This window comes from Phragmites australis, chromosome 6 (genome assembly GCF_958298935.1).
Source record: "Phragmites australis chromosome 6, lpPhrAust1.1, whole genome shotgun sequence".
NCBI lineage: Eukaryota > Viridiplantae > Streptophyta > Magnoliopsida > Poales > Poaceae > Phragmites > Phragmites australis.
In genome coordinates, this window is record NC_084926.1 from 7163621 (window position 1) to 7178082 (window position 14462).

At 41.9% G+C, this 14462-nt stretch overlaps 1 protein-coding gene across 2 annotated transcripts; it reads right to left on the reverse strand.

Annotated features, from left to right (window-relative positions):
• Positions 1-128: 128 nt before the first annotated feature.
• LOC133921409 (histone-lysine N-methyltransferase SUVR5-like) lies at positions 129-13117 on the reverse strand. Of its 2 annotated transcripts, XM_062366262.1 has the most exons (13): positions 12827-13117; positions 11290-11964; positions 11020-11172; positions 9710-10012; positions 9524-9634; positions 8192-8302; positions 3259-6021; positions 2964-3125; positions 2337-2453; positions 2137-2240; positions 928-1065; positions 743-830; positions 129-645 (listed from the first exon to the last, which is right to left on the reverse strand). In XM_062366262.1, the coding sequence occupies exons 2-13, from the start codon at positions 11848-11850 to the stop codon at positions 538-540; spliced, it is 4719 nt and encodes a 1572-aa protein (XP_062222246.1). In that variant the 5' UTR covers positions 11851-11964; positions 12827-13117; the 3' UTR covers positions 129-537. The 2 variants fall into 2 exon arrangements, with proteins under 2 accessions (XP_062222246.1, XP_062222245.1); XM_062366261.1 differs by having other exon boundaries at positions 11020-11964.
• Between the last annotated feature and the right edge of the window lie 1345 nt (positions 13118-14462).

A 14462-nucleotide genomic window follows, 5' to 3' on the forward strand; every position in this document is an offset into this window, starting at 1 on the left:
GAGAACACGTCTATTCTTTTTTTTTTTTTTGAGAAAATCTCTTGTTTCTGATAGCCATCAAGCAATTAGCAGGATAATCCGCACAATCTCCGATAGTACTGCATTAATGGCAAAAGAGGCACTGCAAGTTTCCAGCAAACGCGAAACTCCGACAACCGGTTTGGTTCACTTCATTGACTTCAACGATGGCGCTCATGAGCAGTAAAAATTTGAATTAAGGTATTTTACAATGATACTGAATTATCACCTACGAACAACTCAGCCTGAATTGCTTCCATTTCAGACTGCTTCTAACGAATAATCAGTTAAGCATGATGGTACCACGACTAAAATCAATGCTATGGTGTGCCTAATGCCTGCTGTCAGTCCTCTGTCACAATCTCTGTTGGATGCATGAATAATGAGACCCTACTGACCCTGCACTCAAGCTCTAGGAAAAAAACATGTTAAACCGCTCAGCGGCCTGTACAATTGTTAAACCTTCTGAAGATCTGCAGCTGAGCAATGAACGGTTCCTTATTTTGTCTCCCTGCAAAATCAATAAACACGGCCTCGGCAATTCTTAGCTCCACAATGACAGGGGCATCCATCGCCTGCTAGCAGCTTATGTCGGTAATCATAAGCAAGTTCTTCTCCCATAGCAATCTGGATAACAGCATAACGATAATTATAAACTGCCAATATAAGCTTAGATCCCTGTTAAACACAATGTTTGAAAATATAGAGAAAAAAAAAAGCTTACATCTTGATTCGCAAACAAGCCAATGTGAGCAAGCTGGCAATCTTTGCTCTCCACCAAAACCAAACGGGTACTGAGATTTGGGGAACAGCTGCCATGAAGGTAACAAACACAAATGAGCATTGGTTCCAGAATAAATTTGTTCCAGCGTTGGATCCTCCTAAAATACAATAAAACAGTCCAGTTACCTATGATTGATAAAGCGGGAAACATTCCCATATCTTCTGGAATCAATCATGTACGCGATAGTCCCTACACTCTGAACTATTCCCCTATCAATCTGAGAAGCGATGTCAAACAAGTAACTGCACCCACCTTTTGCCTCCCTGAAATTCAAGAATTCTCATCAGTTTCCCGATACAAATTTTTTTCTCGAACGCGCAGGAGAACTGCGTGTCATTTCATTAAAGAAGGAAAAACGGATACAAAATAAGACACCTCAACGAAAACGCACCCACAACACACACACCACTAACTAGATCAAAATAGCCGCGCCACAACAGGGAGGGAGACCTAGACACGACCCTAGAGTCCCATGACCAAAGGTAAGAGGTCCTTGGCCCCGGGAGCACACCAAATAGACCCTTCATCTGCCACCGCTCTGACCACCAGAGTCACGGAAGGTGAGACCTTGTTGAAGACGCAATCAATACATAATAATCCCTACCACTTAAAAAATACGTAATAATCAGTCCTCAACTAGGCAATACGTCATGCCCTCCCCGTGTCCGCTCCCTCTCCCAGATCTCCCAACTGTTGGGAGACATGTGGGTCCTGTCCATCCCTTGCTCCCCACGCCTTCATCTCCAACCACCCAATCCCGCACCGCCCGCCGGCCCATAATGTTCATGCCTTCTAATCTTCTACTAAGCATGGGTTAATGCACTTTTGCACATTCGTACCACAACTCAACAACGGATGACAATGCAAAGTCTGTAAACTTGGATGGATGTATTTTTTGGATAAATTGAACAGTTTTGCATTGTATTTTGAAATCGCTGTAACGCACTGGCACCTTACTAGTATTATTTAATATAAATCCAAAAGAGTTGCCAGTGTTGCACAAGAGGTTTGATTTGCATGGGATCAAAATTCAATGGGATGCATACCATTGGTACAAGGATGTGTATTCAAGCCATTAAAAACTCACATATTAATAACTCAAATCCACCTAGCTACCGCATTCAGTGACTAAGTGCCACATCTCAAAATTTGTGAGATGAACTAGCTATTGGATGAAAGATTTGGCATTTAGTTATGCGCGCGCTGTCTATGGACCAGACAATGGGGGAAAAGATAACCATGAAAACATCAATGAAGCTCATCTTCTGCACACCCAAGGACTTCAGTATTTTTTTCTAGTTTGAATAAAAGGAGCGTAGGAAAAATCATCAAACCTTTCTGCATTTCTTGTGGCCTCATCACCCTTCACAACCTCACCAATATACTCGCAGACAAAGGTGCCCTGTGGAATAGGTTCAGCAGCTCTAATAGCCCAACCCTGCAGAAGTTGACAACTTTGAAATAATTTGCAAGCTGCACTCAGGTACAGGGTTACGATCAGGGTTCAGGATACCCATCATGGGGAGTATTTCACCTTATTCTCAGCTCTGAAGAGTTCCAACTTAACCAGCAGCCCTTTCTGTAATACTTTATTCTGGCAGGATGTGTCACAAGTACATGATGAATTGCACTCGTATATTGGATACCCTTCCTGCCAATTAGAGAGGACATAGATACAGTCAAACTACACAGAATAACGGAGAGTAAAATAATAAAAAGGTGGACTCTGAAGTTATTCTGAGAGAATTATGAATAAGGGCTAAAAAGTATAACCTAATTCAAATAGATCTACTACCAGATGTGCTGAGCAAGTACACATTGTTTAGGCCTCAAGCCTTAGACGAGGCACACCAATTTTAACACTGGCAGATGGGTTTAAAGAATCATGGTTTATAGTAAATTTCTAAATCTCCAGAGAATGTTACGTACTTGCATCATAAAAACAACAAAATGATACTACATGCCAGTTGCACATACGACAATATCAAGTTATCAACAACCCTTTTGGTGCATAATAAGTGCAGAACAAGAATTAATAGACTTATCAAACCATTGAAACACTAAGAAGGACTAAGGAGAGTTGTTTGGTGCACACTTTTTTTTTCATATGGTAATAGAAACATCTAAAGCTCAAAGATGTGGCAAAGCTGACAATAATTACCTGCAAAATAAGTTTACTATTTTCATCGTATGCAAATCTGCCATGCATTGGTGTTCCATGGATATCCACCAGGTTACCATAGACACTATCGAAGAGACTAATGTGACCGCATTTCTCAGGAGAGCATTCGGCACGAGAACATAAACACCCAGCCATAGAGTTCTGCAAAAATGTGACTTGTTAGAAAACATTTTTTCTGAAGATGAACATGAGACGAAGACCAAGGAAAATCTAGACCCTGTATTAAACCAATATGTTCATCTTTTCCACGATAGAAAAAGATCCAAAAGAGTACCTCTGAATCAACAAGAGATGAATCCACCAAACGCTCTGTGATATAGTGAAAACCTTGCCAAGGCACGGAATTGCCATGAGGCAAAAGTTCCTCAGGCTCCATACAGAAAGAATCTTTTGCATCGACATCAATGACACAGACAATTGGAGCTTTCTCTCTGCCAAAGCTTACATCTTCACAGAGAACAACCCTCTTATTCTTAAGCTTCCATCTAAAGTGCTTTGAATCAAGAACATAATGGTATTCTTCCATGCCCCACGTTTCATCATCATTTGGAGGATCAATCACAGGAGTGTTAGAAAAATCAACTGCAGTAGGCTGTATAGGGAGCAAAGCGTTTGAATTAGATCTAGACTCACAACCTTTAGGGCACAAGAATTCCTCTTGATGCCATTCAATTTGGATGCCAATGTCACTACAAAGCTTTGCAGCTTTCACAAATATGTTCTCAGGCAAGGACCCATATTTTCCCTCCAATGCAGCAAGAAGACTAGTCTTACAGCATACAGAGCGGGCAACAGATAAAATATCATGGTGGCTTGGATGGGGTTTTGTCTTTTGAACCTTCGAAAATAAAGTCTGTGCAACATCTGAGCATTGGTAATCCAGTAACTTACCAAGGCTGGCTGTTTCAGTTTCAACTATTTGTGATGTTACCATAGATAGGCCAGAGCTTTGAAACTTGAAATTTTTCCCGATTCCAGAGCTACTCCTCTTCTTTATTGTACCTGTTGGCCGTAAACTTTTCTTGAAAGCAGAATAGTAGTGTCGACCGCGGTTAAGCTGGTACTTCCCATGTCCTGGTGGCATGTGGCCAACAGTACCTGGGTTCATATGAGCAACTTGATGGTGGCGGCCAAGATCTGGCAGAAGATCAAATCTGAGCCCACATAATCTGCAGGTGAATTTCTGTGAACCATCATCCTTCTCAACGTTGTAGTCATCATAAAGGGGCATACCACTTGTCCCTTCTGTTCGTTGAACAGATCGACCTCTAGGTCGTTGAGGGATATCAAGAAGCCTGAACTCTTGGGCATGATCTGAAGCAATGTGATGGTACAACAGATCCGTGTTCAAAAAATTGCTGTTACATGACATGCATCGAATGAGAATTGAATACTGGAGATATTGAGCACCATGTCTTTCCTGTACATGTCTTTCAAGAACTTTCTTGTTGGTAAATGAGTCCATGCATGCAGCACAAGAATAACCTCTGAACAGCCACCGGGCTTCCTTTTTGTGGACCTCTGTCCAATGCAATCCAAGAGCTTGATCATCAGAGAACTTGTGACCACATATTTTGCACTTCAGACCATATGAAGAATTAGTTCCCTCTTCTTGCAACAGCACCACAGATTCTTCTTGGTTTTCAGAATATATTTGCTTAGATCTATTTGTACCAAAGCCCCAGAGATTCTCCAGTTTCTCTCTCTCAGTAGATATCAACTTTAACAAAAACTCTCCAACGTCTGGATTTTTAGACACTTCAGCCAGTATCTGGGGCATATGGTCACTACCAAGACCTAGGCGTTGATGAGAAAGGTTGTTTCTCAAGAACCAATAAAGAAATTCACAAGCTTCGTGTAAACATATTTTATCTTTCCTCGATGTGCACCCCTTCAATGTATTGATGAAGACATCTTTAGAAATGAGTCGACTCTTTCCATCCCTGGCACGCTTAAGGAACTTGGGAAGGTGTTTCTCACAGTAAAGAGTATGACGCTTGGCATAATCCTGGCATTCAACAACATTATCATGAGAGCGAATCCCAATACAAAGAGGAGTATCTAAATCAGTATTTGCCATGGAAGTTGACGCAGTGCACCGATCAGTGTTCTCCATTACACGAGTTTTTTCACCTGAGATCTCTGCAGCCACAGTTGGCACCAATTTTACTTGCACAGCAACCTGGGAATTCCTGTCCCTTTCCGCACCTATACTGTATATTGCACTTGAGTTAGAAATTTCTTGTACCCATTTATATGGAGATTCTTCCCTCCTATGGAGAACCTCAGATGAACTCAATAAATTTTCAGGGTGCATTGTATCCGGGTTTGTTTGGAAGCGGTGCTTTTTACAAAAAATAGAACCATGCTGAGCTCGATGCTTGCATTTTCTACCCATATTAGTCATACCACCGCACAATGGAGTTTCAACAGTAAATGCTTTGTCGTCCCTAGAGGAATGGTCAACAAAATGCATACTTTGGTGCACACAACAGTAAATATCACCATCATTTGCCCACCTACCACACTGCCTTCCCTTTGCTTCAATGTATGCAGAACACTGCCGAGAATTTTTGAATGAATCTAACTCAAGTCTGGCATTCTGTAAAGCTGGGTTGGCACTACCTGATTCTGCAATTTCCTGGCCATCAGCATTACTTGGGAAGGTATCAACGTTATTCTGATATCTTGATTCCAATGCTCCTACAGTTTCAGGCATGACAGAGTTACTAAGGAGGTTATTTCGGTTTGGGTCCTCACTTGGAGTCCTGCAGTTAGCATCTCCCATGTGTGCAATTTGCGTTTCTCCTCTGCGGACTTCAAGTTTTGGCCGCTTTCTACTAATTTGTTGGTCTATAGCTGGATCATCATAACGATTATTTTTCTCAAAGTTGCCAGCATTACCTGCTGGATGTGATGAAAAGAACAGTTTCATGACTTCTTGTTTCCATGTTTTCCACTCAGGGACTAATTCCGGCTGCACTGATGCATTCCACAGTTCATCAACCTTGTTCCAGAGAACAGACTGCCTAAGTTCCTGTTAAAGAAGGGGAAGAAACTACAAGGTTGGCTACACTTTCACCAGCTTAAGAAGTAGTAGCATATCAAATGTAACAAGGAAATAATCAATATAAGACACCAGTCTGGAAGTAGTGATGAAAAAAAAATCATATAAAATTTCATCATGATAAATTCAAATTACAGGACACCAACTACATCATTGACGTACTTGAAGCCACACAAGGTTCAAGTTACAGCATGAAGTTTAACAATTTATTGCTCAAGGACATGTGATTTACTTGGTTTTACCAAGTGCGGAGAGATTGTTTCTACCTGTCACACATACACACACACACAGAATATCCTACAATGAGTGACAACCCATGATGCTTTGAAACAATTGGCTGAATAACCAAATTCAACACAAAGAAAACAGAAGAAGAGTAAGCTAGCTCTATTGTGGTTTCATCATGGCAAAAGAAGCCTAAACAGCCCATCAATGCACTCCCACCCCATCCCCCCAATCGACCCATGCACCTCAACTCCTCAAGTCACAGAAATAATCTGTAACGCAAAAACTAATAATATAGAGTCTGTATATTGATCAAACGTATAAGGTGAGAAACCTAACCATAAGTCACAGAAACAGTCTGTAACGCAAAAACTAGAGTGCGCTAGCTCATAACATGGGATAGGATTTGTGAGGTTCAAATCTAGCCATACACATCTTGTGTGAGAAATTAAAAAACGACTATGAATAATTAAATGAAGAACTAGGTCAACAGTTAACAAAATAGTCATGTTGATAGATTTACCAACATACTAGAGTGTAATAGCTATCAAATAACTTCAGTATTCCGTAAGCATGTAATTTAAGTTAGAAACTCAGAAACTACAAATACAAACAAGACATTGTCCAATAACCTATTAGAAATGACTAAAGCAGAACTAACCAGCACCAGAAATTATAAAAGCTATGGATGGATGCAATTGGGCAGGTTAGGTCTGGCCCTACCTTTGCCCTGCATGGCCCACATGTAAAGGATGAGTTCAATGGGTCAGTTCGAACCCATTTTTTTGTGGAACCGACTTAAACACCCTCCGCCCGGCCACAGGGATGGGGCCCTAGATGGGATGAGCAGCTCAGTGATAACAAATCCCAAACGCAGCCGCCATTAAAATCGGACCAAAGAGGAAAGATCTATACCGGCAGTAAGAAATTTAACTAAGCAAGAGAAGCTTAGACAAGCAATCCTGGAGAACCCATGATCCTAGCTGTCAATAGGGAAACAAATCTAAGAAACAAGGGCTGGGCAACTCCACATGAAGGCCTATAAATCAATCCATCCCCGCATCCATTCTATTCTCAAAGAGAATCGTGACTAGGTTTTTTTCCCTCACCTGTGAGGATAAAAAACTGAGCAAGAAGCTAAGAATCCATGGCTGCGTGCAGATGCATGAGCTGCCGTGCACCGTTGCCACGGACTGCCCCAAACCACAACGCTGTTACTGCTCGCACCAAAATGTGCTGCAGCGTGCCTCCACTTCCGCCGCTAGCCTGCTACAACATCGGAACCTTCTCTGTGCTTGGCCACAATCTGCCAGATCTGGGCATCATAGAGAGGGGAGATCGAGAGATGGGGAGAAGAAACTGCAGTGGAGAAGTAGGAAGGTTTTTGATCTTGTGGAGGGGTTGGTCCGCATCACCCGGTGGTTAAGTAAGGATCCAGCCTCAATTGAGCCTCTCTTTTTTTCCTTGGACAGCTCATGCCCCTGGGAACAAAAAATTTAGGGGCAGGCCCATGGGCTGACCTGCCCCTTTCACCCCTAAATCTAGAAAATCTGTTTGGTACATGGCCCATGTTGCAATATGTAAACACAGCCAAAGGGCGGCAAACAAAATGGCTGCCATAAATGAGGGAAATTAGTAAAAAAAAATGACTCTAGGACACGTCGATCAAGAGGCTAAGGAAGTGTAGAGAGCCACAGGGGCAATTAAAAAAAAGTAAAAAAAAAAGCCTGTGACACATGGGTCAAGAGCTAAGAGATATTATGGCAAACTACAATTGTGGCTATAAATACCTACCTAAGAAAGTGTCGCCTCAAGGTTAGGCATGGCAAAGTTATGCTTCGAACTGAACACCACCTAAGTCAAAAACTGGTAAAAAAAAATGTGCAAGATAAAGAAGAGTAGAAATATATGGTACCTCGTAAAGGATTTCAACAGTCTCGGCATCATGTGCATTCTTACATTTTTTGTTCCACTGGTCAAAAAAAGTTTGTAGCCACTCACAACTTATGTAGCTCGGAAGAATCATCTGAAATTAAATAGTTTAAGGTGAAACAATGCTGAAAAACATAGGGAAGAGGCAGTTGACAAGTTAGCTATTGAAGAATGAAGCATTTTTGGGAAGTTTGTAGCATCCCTATATGAGCTGTCTTTTTGTATAGACAGGCCTTAACAATAAATATACAGCTTATCAGGATAATTATTCAGGATAATTATCCTTGAGTATATTCTCCGACTTGAGAAATCTCCTAATCAACTGGCGATAACAGTTATTTAACTTTTCATATAAAGACTGGAATGTAAGTTTCCAGTAGTGTTGTATGAAAACAAGTTACTCTTCAACTCGAATTTGGGCCTGGCTCAGTTGGTGGGAACTGAGCCACACTTGGTTGGTGGGAGGTGTGGGTGTACACCCACCACCCAAGTTCGAGTCCTATTCAACTCAAATTTGTGTCCCTATTTCCTTCTTATTTAAAAAATCAGCTAGTTCCTCCTAAGTGATTGATTTTTTTTATTTATTTTTGAAAAAAAACAAGTTACTCTTCGAATTAGGGTTTAGGGTTTTAGGGTAACATGACACCTTTCAAAAAAAACAAGTTTCTCTTTTTTTCTTCTTTAATGAAATGACACGCAGCTCTCCTACACGTTCGAGAAAAAAACTCTTCGAATTACCTGAAATTCCACTGATTCTTGACTCAAACTTCCAGATATTTGTTAAAAAAGAAAGAGACTCTCTAGGGCAAAAGTACCATAAATAGAATTATCCTTCTTATTTCAATTTTGATCTGGAAATTGAGTTGTTAATGAATCCACTTGATTCGCTGACGCTAGTTCACTCGCTGGCTCTATTTCATGTTATGGTGAGTTGGTGATCGTCTAAACGGAATTACGTGATACATCCTAGATAAACTGACCACATATGGTACACAGCAATAACTATGGCTCATCCGGTAACAGAAAAAGGGGGGAAATGGTTTTATGCTCACACTTGCCTAGGGAAATATACTACCTAATTTACTGTCATTGATGACAGAAAACATGTAAGCACGTAAGATTATAAAGAGATGACCATAGACCCATATGAAATTTTAACATAATGCAATCAGTAAAAATGAGGAAGGATGTTTAAAAAAATCATCAAAAATAAGAAGCACTGCAAAGTGGACAAAATGGGACATTCTACTTGCAAAGAGAGAGTTGACAAGATGTTCCATGAAATGTCCACATGAAATAAGGTCCTCAGATTTACATTTTGAAGTTTGACGAGCATCTTCCCAAGATCAGTATAATCATTACAGCACGATGCTTCCAGAGCAAATTCTTTCCAAGTTGTGGCCTTCCGAGCATTCTCAATTACGGCCTATTAAACATATAAACTGTGTCAAGATCAACATGGTGCTACAGACATAACAAAACAAGTAAAAATGTAACTGACCTCTATATGAAGCTCATCACTAAAATTTAGCATTGAAATAGCAAGTTTCTGCATGATGAATCGTCGAGGAACACTCAGATCCTTCACCAGCTTTCTCCATTTACGATGAGTTCCATTCACAAGTGGCAAAGGATATTCCTCTATTGGAAGAACAAGAAGCATGTCTACCCAAGAATAAGTTCTTGTTCGTGGGAAGAAAACAACAATGTAACTCTTCCTGTCATGTGTTGGTTTTGCCTTGAGAGTAGGTAAAGGACAGTCTACTCTACAGCATCGAATTCCTGTTTGCCATTTTCCCCTCCACTGTATTCACATGAAAAGGGTAAAACAAGTTCACAGAGGACGCATTAGAGATAATGACAGCTCTCAAAATGACAAAATAAAAAGAAGCAAAGTAATGAACAGAGTACTAGCAAATGGTTAAGCTCAGGTCCCCTTGTTTAGCTTGTAGGTTGCTCAGCGAACGAGAGAATTCTCTATTTTTTCAAAGTAAATTGCACCAGAATCACCTATATGGCCAAATATATTGCTGTCCTCATGCATGACAGGAGATCGTATTATTGCAACACCTAAAGCTCACATGCGTGCACAGAAAATAGTCATTTGAATACCAGGGAACCCCATTTTCTACTTAGACAATACATGGTTTCGAATGGAGTAAACAGAAGAAATTAAGTATACTACTTTTTGAAAAATTCCAAGCAGAACTCTGTATCACAAAACTGTCCAACTCATGAAAAAAACTTTATATAGAAATCGTACTAAAAAAATGTTTGCTAGGACATGAGAAGCAGGGAAGGTATCTAGTAGGAACTACCATTAAAATAACATAATGAAGGTTGAAATGGAACTCAGCCTTGTTTTTTATTGTTATCCTATTTTAGACTAGTTTTTTATTGTTAGAACCCCGCCTTAACATTCAGAATTCAGCATCAGGACTGGCATTCATAAAAATATATGTGCTTCATCGTTACCATGTATGCGAGGAAGCCCCATCTATATCTTAAACATTTTTGTAAGACTAGAAAAAAAAGTGTAGCATTTTTTAACTGAAACATGGCCGTAACTAAGCTATAATTAGAAATTGATAAACAAACAAGAAATTTTGTCACCCCTACACACTTGGTGTTCTTATTAAATGCACAGGAATATATCTCTAATAACTTAGCAAAACTTTTATCTCTGGAAGCTAGAACATGACAAGTACTTCCTCCTATAACCTAAAACTCAAGCTAATTTAGGTCTAAACTATGTTACATGCTAAATATAATGCACAGCCTCAATCATGGAGTTTATAGAGAAATGTGTACCTTCACCCAAAGTGCTGCAGCGTGATCTTCTTCATCTCCAGCATTCCCCGTAACCAACTGGCTCACTTTATAATTAGTAGCACCATTACAACTATTGTTATGAGCAATCTGGTCCATGTCATTTATAGGTGAGACAGATGTCTCATTCTCTTCCTGCGGAGAAGATTTATTATGTATTAAATCAATACTGCATGCTACTTCTGATAGATCTTGAAGCGTGCACTGCAACTCTTTCTGCACTGCACGACATCCAACCAAGTCAGTTCCAACCTCCTTACTTGCTGAACCAACACTATCATCCACTTTGACACGCTCTTCTGCGATCTTATCTTCTTGAGAAGGCAGGACATCCCCATTGGATTCAGATGACCTTAGTAATGACACTGTACTGGGACTGGGAGGATGATGTCTCTCTTCCTGAAGATGATGCACATCCACCTTACTAAAACTCTGTTTACTAAAGTTGACATCCTCACTTTGTGAGCACTTATTTCCTGCGCTTACATTCAACTGACATCTTAAATCATTGGAGCAAGAATTGTCACTGTTCTTCGCTTTTCTTGGTTCTGCCGCCTGAGGTAAACCATCCAAGTTAACAGGATAATTTTCAGAAGAAGCATCAACTAGCTCACCTGTGCCTGTTTGAGAAGCATTGTTAACCTCAACAGGGTTACAGATTATAGCATCATTTGTTGGATGGACATCAGAGCCTGTCCACCCATAATCTTCATGTGATAAGGTATGCTTCCTATCATAGGCAATAGATGAAGTTTTCTCCACATCATTCTGCAACTGGCACTCCACTTGCATAATAGGAGGATCCATCAGCATTTCTTTGGCAAGTTGTGTTCCACCAATGCAATACAAAGTAAAGCAGGACTTCCAAAAGCAGTGCAGGAAATATCCTCTACTGGTGTGAAGTCCATAAACACTGGTGACTTAATTCTGCACATAAAAATAAAAGGCTGCTGCTTAGAGTATTTGCAACACTAGAGAATGAAACATATATATGGCAGGAAAATAAAAAACAAAAGACCATGAAAAAATATCTAACAGAGCTATAGTTTAAACAGAAAATGAGGTCATACTTAAAGATAACGTTTTGTTTACTGAATGTGTGAAACCATCACTGCACTAGCTATGCATAAATATGTGTATTAGGCGGGCTAGGTGGTCACCTAAGCAGGTTAGGTGGAGCATAGGCGCTAGGAGGGAGGGCGGCGCCTAGTGCCAAGGCACGCTAGGCAGCCGAATTTTGAAACAGTGATATGAAGTGCAGGGTTGGAATCAAGCTAAAAATGACACAAAATAAGGAGTTGCACTCAACAGTTGGCAACACATAATAAATAACTGGTCGTATATGACAGCATTGTGACACAAGTACTCTGACTGGTGGTGAACTCACAGCTCGCATACAAGATACAATGTGCGCCTTTGAATCTGACACGAGTAAATCAACATGCAACATTTCGAACTACGCCAAACAAATAAAGTCCACGTAAATTATACACATGAAGTCACAGTACAATTTTTGTGGAACTACAGTGAAATCGCGCGGGGATGTATGGTGTCGGTTAAACGTGCAAAACTGGCACAAACGTACTGGCATCTTCGTACAAAATCAGCGCCATTAAATGTGTCTCGTCAAAACCCTAACGGTCTGTTTCAATGTACACGAAAACTCAGCTAGCGAAAGGAAATCTCCTAGGTCTTCGATGTGCACGTAGATTAGGACCCTGAGTTGTTCGCGGTTATGGGCTACGACCCTAGATTTGCTTGGGGAGAGCGGAGATGAAAAGGAAAGTACCCTCCTTGACGACGCACCGCGGCGGCGGCGGCGGCGGCGCCGAGGGAAGCCGGCGTCGACGTCCGTGGCGGCGAGGGCAGCCGGGGGCGGCGCCGGCGACGGCAGGAGGATGCGGCGGAGGCGAGTGGAGGGCCTCGAGGATCCGGCGCCGGGAGGAGGGGGCCGGGACGGCTGCGACCACGCAAGGAGGGAGGGGGCGGAGGGAGGCGGTGGTGGCGACGGAGGGTTTGCGACCTGGCGACGTTGCGAGGGGGAGGAGGGTGGGCGGCGTGCGCGATTCGCCCCCGGTGAAAGAAAAGGGGCACAGAAAAAACCGAAAATCCCCACCCGATTTACCACCTCCGGTTTTACCGTTTGGGCCGGTTTCCGGCTCGAAACGGCCTTTTTCCGGCTTGCAGCGGCCCGTGGAAACAGATTCGGTGGCCCGAATTAGTATCCTCAGTTGGGCCTTCGGAGATCCTAGTTGAATAGGCCGAGTCCATGCAAAAAGCGGCACGTTGCGTGCGTCGACGGAACGGCCCAGCTTTTACCACAGCCTGACTTCTGCCGCTCGACGCCTCTCTCTCTATCTCCTCTCTCTCTTTTCGGGAGCAGAGCTGGAAAAGAATCGAAATGCAACCGAAAGGAGCGCCGCGTCTTTCAATTCGATGAAGGAATCCCGAATTCTAAGGAAGGTCCTGTTAGAACGATGACGGATGGATCTAATGGGAATAATGCACCGAATCTTAATGGTATTCAGGGGATTCAACTGGAATTTATGAAGACCATCCAGGCCTGAACCCTTCCAACGAAAGAGTCGTGGAACATCGAAGGGGCTATACACAGTTTCTCGGGGTTGCCAGCCAGCTCCACGAACAGGCACGCCGCGTTGTACGGCTAGCATTGCTGCCCTTCGGGGTGGCGTCCATCGTGTTACCTCGCAACGCACGGCCAAGCGCCATCCCAGCGCCGAGGACGATCTCCTGGCCGGGACGCGTCTGAAACGGCGAGATCCGGAAAGCTGGCACCTCTGCAGTCGGCATGGTAAGATCATCCCAACTATTTTTCTTTTATTTCGTTTTTTTCTAATTTCTTTTCCTGTTTTGGTTTTTTTTTCTTATCTTCAATAATTTTCTTTCGAATAGATTCGTAAGGAGAAAGAGAGATAATTACGTATCGGAGGGAATGGCTTTAGTAATCTCTCAGTGAAAGAAATTGTAAAGATAAATCGTTTGAGCGCTGAAAGTAAAAAAGTAGAAGGAATTCTGGGTCACAAAATAAAATCGTTGCACATGTCTAATCCGTTGCCAGGTTAGGGATTCAGGAACACGCTGCTCGCGTTGCCTTTCACCGGATCCAAGTCATCAACTGTGTCTTCTAAGCTAGAGCATGCGTCAAACCGTGCGTTCTCTTCTGAGACGTTTTGCTCCGGTGCCTGCAATTTTCTTTTGCAGTCACCCCGAGTGCAGTTTGCGGACATACAAAGTGTTGAATGTAAATAAGACAGTAGAGACGAACTCGGGAATTATGAATGAAAAATCCTTATGTTCATTATATTGAACCATACAGGTTCGTGTTCGTTCGGAAATCATCCTTTTCGAAAGGACATCTCTTCCGAAAGGCCAAAACTAACTATCAAAAACATTTGCCGGCGTTG

Bases quoted from the DNA above. Each gene is read 5' to 3' on its own strand.
- LOC133921409 (XM_062366261.1), bottom strand. From the start codon at position 11,850: ATGCTGATGGATCCTCCTATTATGCAAGTGGAGTGCCAGTTGCAGAAT. The intron at 2,241-2,336 runs GTGAAATACTCC...CAACTTCTGCAG, and splicing joins TCTTCAGAGCTGAGAATAAG to GGTTGGGCTATTAGAGCTGC. The intron at 1,066-2,136 runs GTTTGATGATTT...CTTGAATTTCAG, and splicing joins GCCACAAGAAATGCAGAAAG to GGAGGCAAAAGGTGGGTGCA.